Source organism: Psammomys obesus, unplaced genomic scaffold, assembly GCF_907164565.1.
Source record: "Psammomys obesus unplaced genomic scaffold, mPsaObe1.curated_primary_1811, whole genome shotgun sequence".
NCBI lineage: Eukaryota > Metazoa > Chordata > Mammalia > Rodentia > Muridae > Psammomys > Psammomys obesus.
The window spans coordinates 15,855,132-15,876,181 of record NW_026592548.1 but is presented as its reverse complement, the minus strand read 5'-3'; the positions used below and the strand labels follow the sequence as shown (position 1 = coordinate 15,876,181).

Sequence of the window (21,050 nt, the reverse complement as noted above, 5' to 3'; positions counted from 1 at the left end):
GTGTTGTGAAATTTACATCTGCTCATAGATTTAACTGAGTTTGCATAATGCGGGTGTTGACTGTAAAAATCTGCCCAAGTTCCCTATTGCTGACACTTCCTTGATTACAGAATACAGAGACGCAGTGAACTTTTCCCCTCCAAGTGTGCCTGACGCATACCAATGGGAGCACGGTTGCAACACCACCGATCTTGTCCTCCTCTCACCGCGGCTCTGCAGCCCGGCCGGGGAGCGGGTTAGAGAACCCCTCATCCCAGGTGGCCCGCGTCCGTGGCCAAGTCTGGACACCCACAGGGACGGGCGAGCACCATGTCCCCCAAGGCTTGCTCAGCTCCAGGGGCAGAGACGGCGGGTGGGGGCAGAACTGGCGGCTCCTCCGGGCTGAGGGGCAGGAAAGGGAAACTCCCTTCTCCGACGCGGCCCGGAGGGCGACAGCGACCGCGGGGAAGGGTGGGGGTGGCGCAGAGGCGTTCAGCGTCGCCCGCCTCCCGCGCCGGGCCACCGAGGCCTCCGCCCCGGGCCGCGTCCCGACTCGCCGCGCCCGGCGCCCGAGCGGCGGTTGGGCGGAGCGACGCGGAAACGGCCGGCGGGGCAGGGGGGCGTCGGGCCGCGCCCATCGGCAGGCCGGGGTCCCCCCCGGGGCGCCGCGGTCGCGGGCCCGCCCTCCCCTCGGCGTCCCCGGGCGCCGCCGCCGTCCTACCTGCACGGCCCGGCTGAGGAAGGTGCCCGCGTCGGCCGCCAGCTTCTTCACGTTGAAATCCATGATGTTCATGCCGGGCGGCGGGCGGGCAGGGCCGCCGGCTGCGCTAGCGGCGGAGGGCGGGGGGCGGGCGGCGGGGCGGACGTGGAAGGTGGCGGGAGGCGGCGCCAGCCCCGCGCAGCTGTCGTTTCCTGAGGGGGAGGCGGAGGGCGTGGCGGGGGCCGGAGGGGAGCCGGCGCCGCCGGGCGCGCGCGCCTCGCCGAACACGCGCTGGCGGAGCCGCCGCCACCGGGAGGCAGGTCGCGTCCAGACCAGCCGCCGAGGCCCGGCTCGCCAGCGGCGGAAACAGCCGGCCGGCCGGGGAGGGGGGCGTGGCCTCGGCGCGGGGTGGGGGCGGGTGGGGGCGGGGAGGACCTCGCGCGGAAACAGCGACCCCTGGAGGGTCACCGCGGAGTCAGCGCTGGGTGGAGTCGCCGCCGAGGCTCTCGGGGAACAGCGACCCCTGGAGGGCGGGTGGAGTCCCTGCTGAGGCTCGGTCAGAGCACCCGTGGAAGTTCTTTAACAGGACCCGGAGCCTCCGGGGCCGCGGTTCACCCCACCCTGATTCTCCCAGGAAGCCTCAGGGAGCATCTCGACAGAAAGGCGCGGACGAATGTTCCGTAGGAGGAAACAGAGAACCGAAGCCATGGAATCATTGGCCCGGATTTCCTGTGTGGGGTCCTGTGTCCAGGGCTACCTGTGGCTTGCGTGGACACCGAGCCAAGCTTTGCTGGGATTGTCGTTATTTTCTCCTGCCCTATTCTACTTTCATTCACTGTTGAGCACCTACTGTGTGTCAGGCATTGAGCGGGTGCTGAAGAGGTCGGTCCCTGTGATGGTGTTTAGAAATATCTAGGAGTCCCTGGAAAGGCATGTGAGAACATTTCAGAGAGACACTAGAGGAAGAAAGCCAAGGTTTCCACCCTGCTAGGTTCATTCACTCTCTATTCATTCATTTGCTCTGGATTACCCACTGTCTGGCAGGGCCTCAGCCTTCCACTTCCTGGTGCTGGGATGAAGGAGTGAGCCACCCCTCCCCCCCACCTGCACTCAGCTAATTTAGTTTCTGTTTTTTTGGGAAAAGGCCTCAAGTAACATAGACTGGCTGCAGGTACCTGAGGATGGCTTCAAACTCATAATTCTACTATCTCCGTTTCTGTTTTTTCTTTCTTGTTCCTCCTTTTCCATCTCCCTCCCCTTATGCTGGGGACCAAACCACTGTATATGCTAAATTCTCTTTTATTATTCTTAGCATGTACCTTTCATTTTGATGTCTCAAGATGCCTTTGGAACCTCTAGGTATTACATGTATTCCCAACTTAAGAAGAAGATGAAGGCTAAAGGCAAAAGTACACACCAACTTAAGTGTTCTTTCTCCTTTTGAAATCAAGCGTTTCCATATCCCCCGGCTAGTAAGTGTTGATTTTCATGTCATTAGCTAGGACTGTGCCATTTAGTTCCTCACAATGGCAATTCAATCTAATAAATGTAATGCGCTCCGTTAAAAAAAACTAAGAGCGTTTGTGAGAGAACAGTAGCGCTTATTTTTTAACAGTAAATATTGTTATCTTGAACAAAATAGAGCTTGTGCTAGCAAAGAAGGAGAGAATAGTTAATAGGACAGGCAACTGTTAACATTTGCTCTGCTGTTGTGCAAGAACTAAAGGGGTCTTATGCTCCCAGAACCTCTCTTTAGGTTTTAGGTCAGTTATATAATTGAAAAAAAATCAAGAGAAAATTCTGAGGCTGTAGTTAAGTGGGTTGAATTTTCCAAGAGTACCGTGTTAGGCCGTGGGTTCCATTCCCAACTTAACTAACACAAAACTTCCAGGAAAAAAGGTAGGTGTGGTGAGTGGTTGCAAGGTAACCCTGTTAAAAGGTGATAAAACAAACAGTAATTTCTTGTGGTCAATTTTTTTTTTTTTTTACTTGTGATAATATCTCTAAAATTTGCTTTTTAATGCTGTTTTAAACAACTTAAAAGTTAAATTATTTGGGTGAATTTTGCTATATATTAATAAGGAACAATAGCAGACAAGAGCATCTGCTAAGTTACAGTGAGAAGAGATTTTTTTAAAAACATGTATATGGGTGTTTTGCCTGCTTGTATGTCCATGCACTGCATGGCTGGCATACTCAGAAGCCAGAAGGGAAATACCCTGGAGTGATAGACACTGTAACTTCCTGCACTGGAGAACTGAGAGCTGAACTTTGGTCCTGAGCTAACTCTCCAGCTTCTTTTAACGAATGAATGAAAAAAAAGAGAGGAAGGCAGGAAGGAAGGAAGGAAGGAAGGAAGGAAGGAAGGAAGGAAGGAAGGAAGGAAGGTAGGTTATGTGTGCTGTGGAGCAGAAAGGGGAGGAAGCCTTGACTTTGTATTTGTATCTTTTTATACTGCTTTTATCTTCAATTTCTCTCCAAGTATAGGTATGTCTAAGATGGGTGTGTGCATGCCTACACTCACATACCACTTCTTGTTTATGTTTGGTTTTGTATTTTAAAACAAATACTTTACTGATTTAATGAATACAATCCATGGGTGTTAAAATATTCAAACGGCATAGAAACGAACAGCCATGAAAGCAACTAGTAACTCAAATTCTCAGGGTTAGCCAGTGTTGACATTTCGGTTATTGTCTTTCTCTGTAAATATAGATGAAACATGGGTGATGCGTGCCAAGTTTTGGGCGCCAAGACTTGGCCGTGCATCCCTCATGTCTGACAATGAGAACAACAGAGTAAGAGAATAAGGGATGGAGGGAGCGATGGAGGGACAGAGAGAGGGAGGGTGAGGGAGGACACACAGTTACTTTGTATGAGATTTTTTTTTCCTCTTTATTATTTGTTTTGGAATCAAGGTCTTTCTGTAGCTTAGGCTGGTCTTGAACTTGTAATCTTCCTGCTCAGGCTCCTGAGTGCTGGGATACAGGTATGCATTTTTCTACACCATCTCTGACTCTTTTCCAAACTACTTGTTTTAGTCTTAGACATATCCATTTTATTCATTTTAATTATATATTAAAATGAAGTAAAAGGAACTATTGTATTTATTCATCTTTCCTTTGTTTTCCTTTCTGCTGACTTGTATTGGTTTTTTAAATTGTTTTTATTATTGGTAGAGAGTAAAATGGAGTTAACAGTAATGTCCAATGTTACTAGAAAATATAGAGAAACAAGCATTCTTTCTTTTTTTTTAATTTTTATTTATTTGTTATTTGTACTGTATTCTGCCTGCATTGTGCCTGTGCACCAGAAGAGGGCACCAGCTCTCACTATAGATGGTTCTCAGCCACCACGTGGCCGCCGGGAATTGAGCTCAGGATCTTTGGAAGACCAGCCAGTGTTTCCAACTTCTGAGCCGTTTCTCCAGGCCACAAGCATTCTTTCTTAAAAGATCAATTCACTTTTTGTGTATGTGGCTTAGGCGTTGTATCCCTGTGTATGTGTGGGCACATGTGCCCATGCACTTGCATGACAAGGTAGAGGCGTATGCAGTGCACTGCAGGGATCCTCCTGTCTCCCTACAGTGCTGAGCTTACAGGTGCAAGCAGCCGTGCCTAGCATTGGCAAGCATTCTAGGATCAGGACTCAGGACTTGTGCAGCAAGTTTTTATCGTCTCAGCCCAGACCACCATTCTCCATCCTGTTTCCACTTGATCCTATCACCTCTCCTCTCCTGTCACAATAAAAACTGCCTCTGTCATCCAGAAAAGCTTAGTCTTCTGATAGCCCAGCTACCTCTCAAGTAGGACTTCTAATGCTTCTTTCTCCTACATCCTCCTTTTCCTGGACTTCAATGGAGATTCCTCAAGGTCTCACTTGTCATTTCTTTATTCTTTTCTGTAACTCTGTTGCCTCTGTTCAAGGGTCTGCATATACATACATGTCATAAAATTTTCTCTCATCTTATCTACTAAATCTTTAAAAGGCATGATGTTTCTCGTTAAGTATTACCATAATGCCATTAACACGCCTAAAGTAAAATGAACAATATTTCCTCAGTAATAACAAATAGCCCATCAAAAGGCAACTTTCCAATGATCTCATAACTATAAAATCTTCCAAATTTAAAAATTGATGTTCTCATCAAGTTAAATCTTTTGCTTTCAACCATTAATGTCTCTTTAGTAGTCTTAGGATAAAGAACAAAATCTACCACCTGCCTGAAGACTATGTGTATTTTATTTAATGGCTAGCCAGTCACCCAGATCAGTTGAATGGGATAAAGAAATCTGAAGTGCTATTTCATGTTATCTTGAGTTGATATATAATTTCTAATATGAAAAATCTCATAGTGCCAGGTGTGGTGGTGCATGCCTTTAATCCTAGCACTTGAGTGGCAGAGGCAGGTAGATCTCTGTCTGTTTAAGGTGGCCCTGGTCTACATAGAAAGTTCCAGGCTAGCCAGGGTGACATACTTAGTGAGACTCCGTCTCAAACAAGAACAATGATGACAACAACAGCGGCAGCAACAACAACAAACAATTAGCCAATCGAGCACATAAAAAAACAACTATTAGTCATTACATGATTTGCCTTTTAGAATGCTATTTGTTGGTATAATGTTCTTTTGGAATGTATATACTTTACCCTTGTTCATTCAAATGCTGATTTCTCTCCCCCACTTCTGGTTTCAATCCGGACATTGCATTGTGCTGTTTATTCTAAGCATCTCATCACCTGTCTCAACTTTGTGTAAACATGCCAAAATAAAGCAACTAACCACAATGTTGAACAAAGGAAAGGAAGCAGGAAGAGAGGGAGGACAGAAAGGTGGGGAGGCAGAAGAGGGAGAAGGGATGAGAGCTGGGAGAACAGAGGCAGGAGCAGAGATCTTGGAGCGACGTGGACAATGAACCAGACCTAAGATTTCATTAAAAGCAAGTATAATGTGGGAAATCTAAATGTTAGGAAACTATGAGGGTTTGGAGGTTTAGGATGGAACAACTATTACCCAGCATTGTGTTCTAGGTTAATTAAATAAATGCCAGTCTTTGTGTGGTGTTTTGGGTATACAGCTGTTTAGGATTAACAGCAGCGTTAATAAAAGATAAACCAATTGTAAATATTAATCGAAACTTATAACAGCTATTAGTTGTTAGAGTAATGAAAGCATGTATTTTATATATTTTGAATGGCTATAATTATTCCACTAGATGTCAGAGTAGCCTAAAAAGTTAATCGCTATACAATTAAAGTGTTGAGTAAAATTGCATTTAAGCTATAGTATGTTTTTATGTTAGTTTAATAAAGAGAGAATGCTTTTTCAATAACTTTGAAACTGAGGTTGTAGATGTTTTGTGGTTATATATTGAGTATGAAAGTTAGAATTCTCTTTTTAGTTTTTTCATTAAGCCTTGAACTTTGTCAACTGTAAAATATCTAAGAGACATAAACGCTATTAACATTTCATTGAGTGCCAAATACAAGCCAGATACCTTACTAGTATTTTAATGTTGTATCCTCAAATTATGGCAGTAAATAAAAGCATCTCAAAGGATGGCTCAGTGGGTAAGGGTACTTGCTGCCGTGCCTGATGACCTGACTTCGATTCCTAAGACCCACATGGGTAGAAGGAAAGAACCAGTTTCTGTAAGATGACCTCTAACTTTTATTCACTTGTAGACAAACACACATGTGCACACATACACACACAGAATACATCTCTATAAAATATTCTGAGTGAGATAATTTATTTTGAAAACTAGATTTTAAAGATGTTAAATAACTATTCTTTAAAAACTTTAACCAATTAATTATTTGTGGTTATTTATAAAAATAAACACATTTCTAAAAACTAAGAATGTCTTAATAATGAGAGACTTGTTAATACTGAGGATTTTGCTGATGTCAGGTAGGTGATGATGTTGACTTGTGGAATGGATTAGGATGGTCATGGAATGAGCATAATGTTTGTAATTAGACAGACCTCTGTTGTCAGCAACACCATTTGTAGCCATAGTCTGATCATGGGCAAGTCACTTCATATCCCTGAACTTTAGTTCTTTTATTAATAAAGTGGAAATACATCATAACATCTGCCCTGTGATGATGAGATGAAGGTTAAACAAGAAAATGTGTGCTACTTAGTGTAGTGGCCATTTATGGTTCAATGAATCTGAGAGCAAAGCACAATTAACATGGTTTAAAATCTCTGCTGTTTGAGTCATGGTCAATGACCCAAAGTTTGGGTCCATGTATGTCTGAATGTATCAATAGACAGTTTACATATAAAGACTAATGTTTAATTTTTAAAAACGAACAACTATGCTTTCATTGAAAAGCTAAGAATTACAATAACTTATTTTGCACTCAACCAACATCTAGAGTTAAAACATTATTGTTTAAGTGAAGAAAACAAAACCAATCCCATCATGGGCTGGAGAGATGGCTCAGCAGTTAAAAGCATTTGCTGTTCTTACAGAGGACCAGACTTCAGATCTCAGCTCCCCCATCAGGTGATTTCCAGTCTCCTGCAAGTCCAGCTTCAAGGGATCAGACATCCCCCTCTGGCCTTTGATGACACCTGAACTCTAATTTATATAACCCCATCCCTCACTCACATAGTTTAAAAATAAAATACATCTTTAATTCAATACCATTAGCTTAAATTACCTTCTTGTCCCCATCCAAAGTATCTTCATGAAGTTTAGTGTATTTCTTGCCTACTTATATCACAAATATAGAAGCATTTGTATACATTATATAACACCTTACCTGTCTTTTTGCAGTTTTCCTTACTCAGAATTATATGTTTGAAATATGTTTAATGCAGTTCCTTCAGTTTTATACTTGCTGGTAAGCTTTTTGTTTGTTTGTTTGTTTGCTTTTGTTTTGTTTATTGTCAACTTGATACAAACTAGTGTTCCCTGGGAAAGGAGGCCTCAACTGAAGAATTGCCCCCATCAGATTGGCCTTTGGGCCTGTCTTTGCAGGCATTTTCTTGACTGATGATAAATGTGGGAGGGCCCAGTCCACTGCGGGAGCTCTCACTCATAGGCAGGTGGTTCTGGATTGTATAGTGGAGCATGTCAGAATGAGCAAACCAGTAAGTAGCTTTTCTTCATGGTTCCAGCCCCGGCTCTTTCAGTGAGAGACTGGGACAGGGATGTGTCAGCCAAATAACCCATTCTTCCCTCTGAATTGGTTTTAGTCAGTGTTTAGCCACAGAAAGTAACCAGGTCAGTGTAAGAGTCAATCAATGAATGTCTCACATCTTGTTGAGTTCCTTCTGAATATTTAGAGCTTTTTTGGTTTTAATTCTTAATTTTAAAATGTCACGTGCATTGATGCTTTGCCTTCATGAATGTCTGTGGATCACATGTACCTACAGCAGTGAAAAGAGAGTGCTGTATTCCCTAGGGCTGGAGTTACCTATGGCTAGGAGCCTCCAGTGGGTGCTGCAAAGTGAACTTGGTCCTCTGGAAAGGCTTCCCATGCTTTTAGCTGCAGAGGCATCCCACGAGGTTCCGGTTCTAATTCTTAAAACCAGTCCACAGTTTGTTTCTTAGGTGTTTTGAAATGATGTTTTGCCATGTAGCCCACACTGGTCTCAATCTTGTGATCCTCCTGCCTCAGCCTCTTGAGTATTGGGATTATGTTGTACTCATTTTTAAACTCTTTTTTATTTGCGGTTCCTTAAAGCCTCTCTCTTTCAACCCCCCAAGCCTAGGTAGGAGAGAGAAGGTTAGTGGGGAGAGGGGCCGCAGACCCTCTCTTTACTTCTTTATTTCTCCTGGCTGTTTAGGGTCCATGGGTTCTTTTGGGGCAATGCCAGCTCTCCATTAACAGCAGTGCGGCAGGCAGTCTCCTCCAAGCTGCTGCACCAGAAGTGTTTCTCGCCACACTGTCCACTTTTCTGGTCTCTCTAAACTGCCACTCACCATATGCCACACTGTCTGCCACACCTTCTCTCTCTGGGCTCTCATATTTATATCTCTCAGAGTCCTACACCACACCCCTCTCCATGCTACAGGAGGCAGGCGGTTACCAGCTGGCAAAGACCACACCCAGCGTGAGACATTTATCAGCTGCTTACAGACTAAAGCCTACACTAAAATCCCGCACTTGGGATTAAAACAAAAAACATAACTGAGTTTACACAGACACACTCGCATGTGCACAGACACATGCACACGCACACAGTATGCACACACACACACACACACACATATCCCTGTAAGCAGTGTGCATGTTTTTATAGTTACCAAATAAAACCACTGCCTCTATCAGAAATTCCCATTCCTTCTCTTTTCGTCAAAACTTGATACATTTTTTCAGTTATTAATGTGGTTACATACAGTTGTTATTTTATATTAGCTCATCTTTGGATTACTGGCATGAAGCCAACTTGGTAATACTGTTTTTCACTTGTTATTTTGAATTTGGTTTGTTGATGTTTCATGACTTCATGACTCTTCTTCCTTTTAGATATTTAAAAAGTTCTTGAAATCTTACCTATAAAGAAAGGCTTTCCTCTAATAAAACTTTCTTTCTCAGGAAGAGCATACCATAGCAGCACTACTATCTTAATTTTCATTGTATTAGAGTACACATTTTGTTGAAGATTTCTATCTATCTATCTATCTATCTATCTATCTATCTATCTATCTACACACACACAGCTCTACACCTATGTGTGTATATGTAATTTCTGAAACTGTGCTTTAAGATTAATGTTATAAAGTAGATAATTTTTATTTCTTTAAGTCCTCATATTATCACATGCATATATATTATATGGGTATTGTTGGTGTGATTGGGCCAGTTTGTTTTTCCTTTGAGAGTGTAAAAGAATTAATTATTTAGCAAGTATTCATTGAATATCTACTACATACCAAGTTTTGCTCTATATGCAAAGGTTACAATAGTGACAAAAATTTCTGTTTTAATTGTACATCTTGGTGATGCTCTTAAGATCAAATGATAGTCCCAGGACAGAAAGAGAGTATCATTTGTGATGCTTACAATTAATTCATAGGCAAAAGCTTTCTTGCTCATCATTTTGTGCCTAGTGCTGATGAAACACCTTTAGAAAATGACAAAAGACATTTGATTTTATGACCACTTTTGACCATTTTTCTTTACAAATTACTCCCATAGTCCGTTTTGATTTCAGTTGTGTAAACAAAAACTGTTCAACTATCTTACAAATAATTAAACTATAACGTCATTTGCTATTATGTATGTGTAATTTCTTTCAAGAGGCTTGCATGAATTTTTATTTTGTTAATATACAAAATGAATTTGCATCACACTGTGAAACAGAACAGATATCTTATTTTCATAATAAATGGAACAATTAACAAACCGATTGAGGAAATGTTAATCTTGATTTATATATAGCAAAAGAATTGGTGTTAGTTAGCTCAGATAGGAAATTTTCAACTTTGAATATAAACGTCTATGTTATAATTGTTGACTGGCAGACATTGAGTTTAATAAACTCTTTCTAAAGAAGTGCTTAACGGGTGTATACAAGACTGGATTTTAGTTCTAGTATATTTTCTAGTTTAAAATACAGTTAAAAATCACAGTTAACCCCCAGACTGTTAGACAGATTGCAGAAATATTAGGACCCATTGCAGAGATATCAGGTTCTGGAGGAATGAACTTGACAGCCTGTGCAATGTTGGAGATATCCGAAGTGAGGCCGGCTTCATTGTCAGCTAGAAGCACAATATAGACATTGGTGCCGTTTCGTATTTCCAAAGTTTCTGGTTTGAATTTAAATGTTTCTTTTGAGCCAGCCTCTTTAGGTATCAGACCAGAAGTATTCACTAAAGTATGATTGTTAAAATCTTGGAAATCCAGACTCATTCTGATGATGTATCTATGTGCTGGAAAAGAGAGACATCGTGTTCATTAGCCAGGACCAGTCTCCGCCACTGCACTGCGCCTGTGCCAGAGGTATGAGCAGCGAATGCGAGCTTTAGCGCATGAGAGCCCGGATACAGTTTGTGTCTGGTTATCCCACTGCACTGACTTTAAAGACAAACATGTGAACAGTTATTTCAAAACAGTTTCAAAATCACAGGAAACTTAATTCAGCATCATCTATTACCAGAAATCCAGAATCCAGGTTTCCCTTCAGAAAGACAGAAAGGGCAGAGCGCAGGTTTAAATTAGAACAAGGAACACATAATGTTCATGTGCAGTGAAGACCATAGTATCCTCTATTTTTAAAAATATAAGTTGAAAGAAGAGCAAGGTGAGAGCCGTCAGGGAAAGACAGGTGGGAGCAGAACAGCTGAGGAGGAGTCAGAGGACCCAGAAGTTGGATGAACAGAATTGAGCATGGGCTCAGGACCTAGCCTGACCTCGACTTGCACTTAGTTCTACTCTATTCTTTTTTAAATTTATTTTTAATATTTTATTTTATTATGTGTATGTTATTTTGCCTGCATGTATGTCTGTGCACCATGTTTGTGTCTGCTGTGACAGAGGCCAGGAGATAGTCCCCTATGGGAGTAACAGATGATTGTCAGCTGCTTTGTGGGTGCTGAGAATTGAACCTGGATCCTCTGGAAGAACAACCAGTGCTCTTGAGTGTTGAGCCATCTCCACAGCCCCTCTACTATTCTTTAATGACTCTCAATTCTAGCTTTAGTGTGTATGTATGAACACAAGAGACTGGCTTTGGACACCTTCCTCCATTGCTCTCTACTTCTCAAGAAACAGTCCTTGAAAATTCGTTGGCTTGAATTGCAAGGCAGAACTTGGTGCATTTCCTATTTTAAAAGTTTCTGGTTTGAATTAAAAAATATTTGTACCTAGAAGTAGCTATTTTAGCTATAATTATAATATGGAAGTGGTTATCACTATTTAGTAGTTAGTGTTAATGGCTGTCTGAAATGTCCCCCCCCTTTACTATTTTTTTTTAATCAGGAAAGGAAAGGAGGGGGGGTCTATGTGAGTGTTGACTCACACACTAATTTTAGCAATCTACCAAAGTCATTGATATAAAAATATCTTCTAAGTTTTGAAATGTGAGAGGAAAACATCTGATGCCCTCTCTTGCTATGGACTTAATTATTTAAATAAGTTTGTTTGGTTATTTAATGCCTATATGTGGTGCTGAGAATTGAACTCAGGGCCTTGTGCATGCTAGGCAAGCACTCTACCACTGAGATACACCCTTTCCACAAGGCTTTATTTTTATGCTGTCAGGAAATGTAAAGATATTTCAGATATGTGATGAAAAGCTTTAATTTTTGAGTCAATCTGCACCCCTCTGGAAACTTGATTGTGTTTGAAAACCCAACAAATCAACGAATTAGGAAAAACAAGCTTCTACATCCCTGGGGTCCAGGGATGGCTGAGGGGGGACAGCAGCGTTGGTGAGAAAAAGGGTCCAAAGGCTTTTGCTCTAGACCTATCCTGGCTAGGAGCTGGTGTTTCTAGTGTTTCTCTCTGTTCTTTAATTCTCAAGCTTTCTGGCTATTTGGGGCCACTGGTCATGGTGAGAAACTCTGAACTTTCTTAACTCTTGACTCTCAGCTGATGACTCTGGCTGCCGTATTTTAACTCTTCATCTTTCAGGCTAGTGACCTTGTTATTTGGGGCCACTGATTGTGTAGAGATATACCCTCTCTGTCTATACTTTAACCCTTAAACTCTTAGCCTGATAGCCTTGCTATTTGGGGCTGCTGGTCACAGCAAGAAACTCTCTGTCTATACTTTGATTCTTAAACTCTCAGGCTGGTGGCCTTGCTATTTGGGGCTGCTGTTATGATAAACATGTTTTTGTTTTGGGCCCAGGTATGGGATGTGGGACTGATTCAGATTGTCCACAACATCAGACTATTTGCCTCATGCTGGTTCGGAGAGGAGCTCTTTGCCAGCTGCAGATAATTGAATCTGAGGATTCTGGAGAGAGAATAAATGCCAAGCCCAGAGAGTGAGGAGCTCTGAGAAAGAACAAGGCTGCTCCTGCTTCCCCTTTGCTATTCCTGGTTGCTGTTATGAGACAAGAAGTTAGAGATCTCCAGAAACAAGGATTGGACTGGCTTTAAGAAACTTGACCACCCTAACCAGCAAAAAGCAGTTAAGAGAACTGTGCCTCCTCTCCCACTAACCCTTTCTCTCTCCTGCTTGATATTGGGGTGTTGGAAGGGATTGGGGTGGAGTAGGAAGAAAAAGATAAAAGAAATGTAAACAAAGGGGTTTTAAAAAGTATGCCTTCAGGGCTGCTGGTTGTCGAGAAGAAAGAGAAAAACCATACATTCACACAAATATAGAGAGCTCTCAGAGACCATTCATGAAAACATAGACCATCAGACAGATGGACAGATCTTTGAATGAAGCAAACAAGTGTCAATGGCTTCAACAAACAAGTTTTAACAGGCTTCACAATTTCGTACATGTATACATACATACATACATAGATAATCAGGCAGACACACATTTTTGAATGAAGCAGGTGCCTTCAACAAATCTTTAATTCTGTCTTGGGTTTTTATACCACATAATACAAAGGTTCTCTATGTACAGAAAAAAAATCAACTCATTCAAAAGAGATACAGTTGCTAAAAGGGAGTTTACAGTGACTATTGATTCTGAGTTCTTTCCTTAGAACTGTATCTAACTATATACTTTTGTTTATTATAAGTTTAAAGCAGTGGTTTTATCTATATGCTCATGAGTTTAAAGGAGAAGTTTTATCCTGTTTTTATTTAAATGTACATTATATGTTCAAAGCAGTTTTTCTTTTATGTCAAGGTTTTTCCAAGAAACAGGTGTCTGTCTTGTTTCGTACAGCTAACTATTTATTCTTTGTTTCTGTATTCATGTAGTCTTTCTTATTGTGGTGTACACCTGGTCCCTATCCTTGGACTCAACCTAGAATGAATGTATTGCCTTGATTATTAATTTGTTTCATCTGGTTTCCCTTTTTGGTGTAATTCACACAGAGCTTCACAGAGTTCCTAGAAGTTTTTGCTATACTAAAGGAGGGTTTTAAAATTACTTGAATCAATATCAGGAATTACAAAACCATCTGTAGGAAATCTGCACCTTTGGAGGGAGACTGTGCTCTAGGCAATAAGAGTCTATTCATGCTCAGTTTCAATATGCCAGGCAGATGAGACAAGTGCCGGGAGGCAATAGAGCACCAATTAGCAGTCTTGAGGCAAAATCCATTGGGGCTTTGCCTAAGCCAGGGAGTGGGTGGCCTCTAGGAAGCTCTCTTGCTTCCTTTTGCCAATCCAGCATGCAATTGCTCCCAGCAATGAATAGAATTGTAAGTACAGGAAAACTAAGAAAAATTGTTCTTAGGAAACAAAGACTGTAACAGGAAGCTGTTAGTGTTAGTTCTCAAAGTAATTTCAAGCTCACTTAGACTGGGAGCAGAGATTGGGGGGGTCTTAATCTTACAGACAGATTTAGAAATTTACTTATAAAAATAAATGAATACTGGCCTACAGTAGACACTATAGTGAGACACTAGAAAAACTTTAGGAAAAATGCCAATTCAATTTTATTTAGAACACTTTAAAACTCACTGTCAAACTTACCTCTTCCTTTATCGAGGACCCTGCCAGGGGCCGTCCATGTAAGGTGAATATGATGCTCTATAAACACAGCCTCCAGGTCTGTGACTTTATTGGGTGGGTGCTTAACAGCGTGGTTACCATCAGGGGGCGCTCCAAACACAGTGAACGAACCTCCAGAGGCTACTCTGCAGAAGTTATCCACAGTCATTTCTGCTGCTGTTTCTGGGATTCCTGATCTGGGTGGATTCAGTATAATTTTACCTATAAAAACACCACCAGGTATCAATAACTCTCATGTAGTCTGTATCTTTTGCTGACCTTACAGCTATTCAGGGCTCATGTAGCTTGATAGCAGACATTGGGAAATGGAAGAAAAGCTTGCCTTTGATATTCAGAGGTATTGTTTTGAAATGTGGTAAGTTAACACTATCTTTTAACTCAGCTTAACCCAGCACCTTCGCGGGGGTTCTGTGGTGACAGTGACTGTGTTTCATTCAACTCCCTAGCTTTTACCACAGGGCATGTTCTACAAGGTCAGGAAATGTATTTTTCATTGGGAGTGAAACAAACTTGAGGGAGATGTTAACAAAATATATGGAAATGTGTTTTATGCTGGGTCTGCTAACATGAATATTATTTTGAATCGCAAGGATGACTCCATAATTTTATATGTGACTTTTCCATGTATGTTACTCTTTTCAGTGTTTGATATGTACAAATACTACATGATACATAATTCATACACACATATATGTATTTATATGGAAGCATGAAATATATATATTTAGTGCCACTTACCATCTTCAACATAGCCAGGTATATATAGAGCATTGTTCTGTTGTCTTAAGCTCAGTCTGGCTGTGTTTTTTCTTGCCTGGACATGTACTTTTAGGCTGTATCTACCATTTCCATTATAATCTGTAAAATATCTTGTGTAGATGCCATCATTTTTAACAGTATCAGCACCTTGATAATGAAACACAGTAATTAGTCACGTAGTAAGTTAAAAGGAACGTTGACACTGTTTCTGAACATAACACATGATATGAGCTTAACAGAAAGTGTAGCACAATTTAAACCCTAGATCATAATGTTTTGATATAAAGCCTGGCTTGATTACATGCAAATGCTGTTGCTTTAGGAAATATAATTTATTTTAGACATTCAATTAACATTGGCAGTTACTTTTATTTCATGATAGAAACTTATCCAAAAATTTCTCAGGATAAACAAAGACATTTAGCAAAGAAACAGGATATAAAAGCAATGTAAAAAATTAGTAGCCAACTTTTGTGCAATGACAGTATCGTAGCCAATGAAGCATATACAGACAGAACTACATATTTTCTTCAATAACGTATTTGTAGATATTGGAATTTACATAGATAAATAAAATTGTATCTGAAAGCAGGAGTGAGACCAAGACAATGAAGGGCGCAAGTGAGAGGAGCAAGAGGGAGGGAGCAGGTGGCGTAGGAGGGTGAATATGGGCTGCCCTGGGCAGCCAGTGAGTACACACAATGGGTATTAGAAAAGAAGCGTTCTAACACAAGGAAAGCGGAGCTAACATTAGCGAAAGGGGAAAAGGTGTACTCTTAAGTTCCATGGGAAATATGAAATTGATAATGGAATTTAACCAAAACAAATGTGCTTTAGTCTACGCTTGCTTTGTCAAGATAACCAAGTACAAAACTTGAAAGACATTATTACTCAGATAGATTTGTAAGTATTTTTAAAAAGTGTTGACTTCTAAATTATAGAATCCGATAGGAGAATTTAAATGCCATCGTGTCAGTGCAGGTGCCATTACCTGCCCCGTTGTCCCAGAGCTCCAGGCTGACTTGATGTCCACCTTCAGCTTCTATAACGGCTGTGACGTTGGCCCCCAGAACAGGCAAAAACCCTTGGCTGACTCGTGCATATACAATCATTGGGCTAGGGTACTGCACTGTGTTTTGACTCATGTGAGCCATTGCTGTTAGCGGGGGCGTGGTAGGACTTCTTGCTCGAGTGGTCACTGTCACCGTTAGCAACTGAGAATTGGCATCCTTATTGAAGAGGCTGTAAGTCCAAGTACCTGTCTGGAAAAACTCTCTTTAAGCTGGGCGTGGTGGTGCACGCCTGTAATCCTAGAACTTGGGGAGGCAGAGGCAGGTGGATTGCTGTGAATTCGAGGTCTAGAAGGTGAGTCCAGGGCAGCCAAAGCTACAGAGAGAAACCCTGTCTCAAGAAAACAAAACAAAACAAAAGAAATCTCTTTAAGAGCTTTTCTGATATTTTCCTGATACTTGGGATATACAATTACTTGGAAAAATAAATAGGGAGCTGTCTACAGAACACAGGCCTCATGCATGCTAAGCAAGTCTGTTAATAGTAGAGACATTATTGACCTCAATAATTTTTAATATGTGATTGTTAGAAACTAATAGATAATATAGATTTGAATGCTTAGATATAGTACTTACTTTTTTAATGAAAAATACTCTGTATTGTTCTAATACTGACAATGTAATGTGTTTTTACTTTCTTTAAACACAGGGTAGAATAATAAAATACAGTGAAAAGACTAGACTCACCTCTGCGATGCCTGGTATTTGAAGTCGAGCAGAGCGAATATTTAGTTCATTATCTTTGAAATCTGAGGTTATGTACTTTTTTCCTTTTGGATCTTGAAGAATAATTTTTGGCTTTTGTACTGTCCAGGTGACAACAAAGAAAGTGTCGTTGCCAATGGTACTGTCCACTTGCACTGTACCATTGATCCATTTCTTCCCTGTAATATTCAAGGTTTTGCTCTCCAACTGTAACAGAAATAAAAAACAAACACATAAAATCTAGTTGTTATTTTAAGTAGCTGAATTTTAAATTTAAGCAGTTCACAGTAATTGAAATTCATTATTTAAGATTCAATTACAATGGTGAAGAAATAGATAGGGGATCCAAGATGGCAGCAACCAGCACACACCGTATTTGAGGGGCAGAGGAACTGAAACACCGAACTGGTGAGTGGAGGGGCAGCGGAACCCAAAACAACGGCACCGAGGCTTCTGGGGAGAAGGGGGACAAACCCTCAACTGACACCAATAGGATACAGGTCAACCTGTGTCAACAGACGAGGACATCTCCGTGGACTCCTCCTGGGGACTCAATTCCCAGACACTTCCCCCTAACGGACAGAGTCAGCAGCGGAGGTACTGCAGCCGGCAGTGGAGGCAGAGGAGGCAGCCTGCAGTGCATGCAGCAACTTGCAAAGAGCACAGTGCTGGCTGCTCCAAGCACAGATCTCCCTGCTTGAGATTTGAGACAGAGAACACTCAAACCCCCGGCATTTCCTCACGACAGGCCTCCGTCATCCCTCCTTGGCGGAGGCAGAGGTGGCAGAGGAAGCCCACAGCGCTTTCCAACTCAGAGAGCAGAACCCAGCCTGCTGTGCCTACAGCTTCTAGCACAGAGCAGTCCTAGGCTTACAGAACCCGCAACAGTGTGCAGGTCCTGCCTGCAACATCAGCCACAGAGTTCAGAGTTCAGCTCACAGAGCCAGCCACAGACTGTAGACCACTGGGTATTCAAGAAATCTGTGCAGGCGTATTGTGCCCGCAATCTGCACTTGTGAACAGCGCTAACATCCACATCCCCTCCTGCGCTTGCTCCCACCCCCATATCCCAAGCACGTACACTGTTTAGCACTCTCTCCTTTAAGACACACTTTCACGCGTGCGCGCGCATGCTTATTCCCCCACAATAGCGATTCTGCACCAGCAGCTCTTCCTCAGGTACAGCTGAAGCAACAACTCGCACTCTGAAAACACTCGACCTCTCTCATCTTCCTGAAGAATACTCCAGACACCAGAGAAAGATGGTTCCAGTCTGAAGTACAGATTCCAGGAACAAACAGTGAAGGTTATGGATAAGCAGATGGCCAGAGGTCGGTGTAAGAACACACCCAACAAAAATCAGGACATCATGACTCCACCAGCAAACCCCAAAATCAATGGATATTTTAATTCAGCGGAAATACAAGAAAATGACTTTAAAGCTATGCTTATGCAGTTATTAGAGGAACAAAAAGAAGAAATGAACAAATCTCTTAGAATAGTAGCCACCCAAGTGGAAGCAAATAAAGAGGAAATGAACAAAGCTCTTAAAAAAATACAGAAAAATATAACTTCCCAAGTAGTGATACAATTAGTGGCTTATAAGGAGGAAGCATGCTCTTCCTGAGGTCCTGAGTTCAATTCCCCAGCTAACCCACATGGTGGCTCACAACCATCTGTACTGGGATCTGGTGCCCTCTTCTGGCATGCAGGTGTACATGCAGATAGAGCACTTGCATATAAAATAAATAAATCTTTAAAAAAAATCTGTTTGAAAAAAAAATAAAGAGGAAACAAACAAAAAAATAGGAGCCATTATACAAAGACAAGAATCCACATTCAAACAGATGAAGGAAATGGTGCAAAGCATAAAAACAGAATTAGAATCTATAAAGAAAACACAAACAGAGAAAACCCTGGAGCTGAAGAACTTAGAGAAACCACAAAGGTAAGCATCACCAATAGAATTCAAGAGATGGAAGACAGAATCTCAGGTACTGAAGACACACTTGCTGAAATTGATACCTCTCTCTAAAAAAAGTAAAATCGGAAAAGTCCGAAACACAAAACATCCAAGAAATCAAGGATGCCATGAAAAGATGAAACCTAAGAGTAATAGGAATAGATGAAAAAGAAGATTCCATGCTCCAACGTCCGGAAAATATTTTTAAGAAAATCATAGAAGAAAAATTTCCCAACTTAAAGAAATGTCCATAAACATACAAGAAGCCTACAGAACAGCAAATAGACTAGACCAGAAAAGAAACTCTTCATGTCACATCATACTCAAAACACTAAACCTACAGAACAAAGAAAAAATATTAAAGGCAGCAATGGAAAAAGGCCAAGTAACATATGAAGGTAGACCTATCAGAATCACACCGGACTTCTCATCAGAAACTGTGAAAGCCAGAGGGCCTGGGCAGATGTCATGCAGACATTAAGGGACCACAGATGCCAACCCAGACTATTACACCCAGCAAAGCTTTCAATCAACATGCATAGAGAAAACAAAACATTCCATGACAAAACTAAATTTAAGCAATATCTACACAGCAAACCAGCCCTACAAAAGATACTAGAAGGAAAATTCCAATCAAACAAAAACAACTACACAAAAGAAAACATAGGATACAGATAATTTCCCAACAAAAATTAAAAGAAAACAAGCAATGAATCACAGCAAGACCACCAACTCTACAATAAAAGGAACTAACACTCATTGGTCACTATTATCTATCAACATCAATAGACTCAACTGTCCAATAAAAAGACACAGACTAACAGAATGGTTGCAGAAACAGGATCCAACATTCTGCTGCATCCAAGAAACACACCTCTGCAACAAAGATAAACACTACTTCAGAGAAAAGAGTTGGAAAAAATGTTTTTCAGGCAAATGGACCCAGAAAACAAGCTGGGGTAGCGATCCTAATATCTAATAAAATAGATATTAACCAAAATTAATCAAAAAGGATGAGGAGGGGCACTTCCTACTCATCAAAGGAAAATTCCAACAGGAGGACATCACAATTCTGAACATCTATGCCTCAAATACAAGACCACCTACATTTGTAAATAAAACATTATTAAAGCTGAAAACACACATTGATCTCAACCCCTTAATAGTGGGAGACTTCAACACTCCACTTTCACCCAGGGACAGATCATCCGGTCAGAAGCAAAAAAGGGAAATAACGGCACTTACAGAGGCCCTAAATCAAATGGACCTAATAAATGTCTACAGAACTTTTCACCTAAATTCAAAAGAGTATACCTTCTTTTCAGCACCTAATGAAACCTTCTCCAAAATAGACCACATAGTTGGTCACAAAGCAAGCCTCAGCAGATACAAGAAGATTGAAATAATCCCTTGTATCCTATATGACCATCATGGTCTAAAGCTGGACATCAACAACAACAGAAATAGCAAAAAGCCTGCACATACATGGAAACTGAACAACTCGCTACTCAATGACAGCTGGGTTAGGGAAGAAATAAAGAAAGAAATTAAAGACTTCCTAGAATTCAATGAAAATGAAGGCACAACATACCCAAACTTATGGGACACAATGAAAGCAGTGCTAAGAGGAAAATTCACAGCACTAAGTGCCTTCAAGAAGAAATTTGAAACATTGCATACAAGCAACTTAATAGCTCACCTGAAAGCCCTAGGAAAAAAAGGAGCAGATGCACCCAAGAGGAGTAGATGACTGGAAATATTCAAGCTCAGGGCAGAAATCAATAAATTAGAAACTAAAACAATTCAAAGAATCAATGAAACCAAGAGCTGGTTCTTTGAGAAAAATCAACAAGATAACAAGCCCTTAGCCAAACTAACTAAAAGGCAGAGAGAAACTATCCAAGTCGGCAAAATCAGAAATGAAAAGGGCGACATAACTACAGACACTGAGGAAATCCAAAGAATCATTAGGTTGTACTACAAAAGCCTATAAGCTACAAAATTTGAAAAGTCTAAAGGAAATGGACAATTTTCTTGATAATTCCATCTATCAAAATTAAGTCAAGATCTGGTAGAAAGATTGAATAGTCCCATATCCCCCAAGGAAATAGAAGTGGTCATCAAAAGTCTCGCTTCCAAAAAAAGCCCTGGGCCAGATGGTTTCAGTATAGAATTGTACCAGACCTTCGGAGAAGAACTAACTCCAATTCTCTTCAAACTATTCCACAAAATAGAAATGGAACATCACCAAACTCATTCTA

At 41.2% G+C, this 21,050-nt stretch overlaps 2 protein-coding genes across 7 annotated transcripts in view; both read right to left on the bottom strand.

Annotated features, from left to right (window-relative positions):
- The window catches only part of Sh3glb1 (SH3 domain containing GRB2 like, endophilin B1), a 38,192-nt gene extending 37,174 nt beyond the window's left edge, over positions 1-1,018 (bottom strand). For 3 of the 6 annotated variants that reach the window (XM_055614296.1, XM_055614293.1, XM_055614295.1), the window contains exon 1: positions 701-831. In XM_055614296.1, coding sequence (XP_055470271.1) covers positions 701-772 — 72 coding nt within the window. In that variant the 5' untranslated portion in view covers positions 773-831. Of the gene's footprint in view, positions 1-160; positions 391-700 lie in introns of those variants that run through there. The other 3 variants (XM_055614298.1, XM_055614299.1, XM_055614297.1) reach the window with 3 other exon arrangements.
- A 9,228-nt stretch (positions 1,019-10,246) lies between these two features.
- The window catches only part of LOC129682150 (calcium-activated chloride channel regulator 3A-1-like), a 31,138-nt gene continuing 20,334 nt past the window's right edge, over positions 10,247-21,050 (bottom strand). Inside the window, exons 10-14 of the mRNA XM_055614385.1 lie at positions 16,809-17,033; positions 16,043-16,313; positions 15,031-15,198; positions 14,254-14,493; positions 10,247-10,578 (exon numbers count right to left, since the gene is read on the bottom strand). Of these exons, the coding sequence (XP_055470360.1) occupies positions 10,247-10,578; positions 14,254-14,493; positions 15,031-15,198; positions 16,043-16,313; positions 16,809-17,033 (1,236 nt within the window). The remainder of the gene's footprint in view (positions 10,579-14,253; positions 14,494-15,030; positions 15,199-16,042; positions 16,314-16,808; positions 17,034-21,050) is intronic.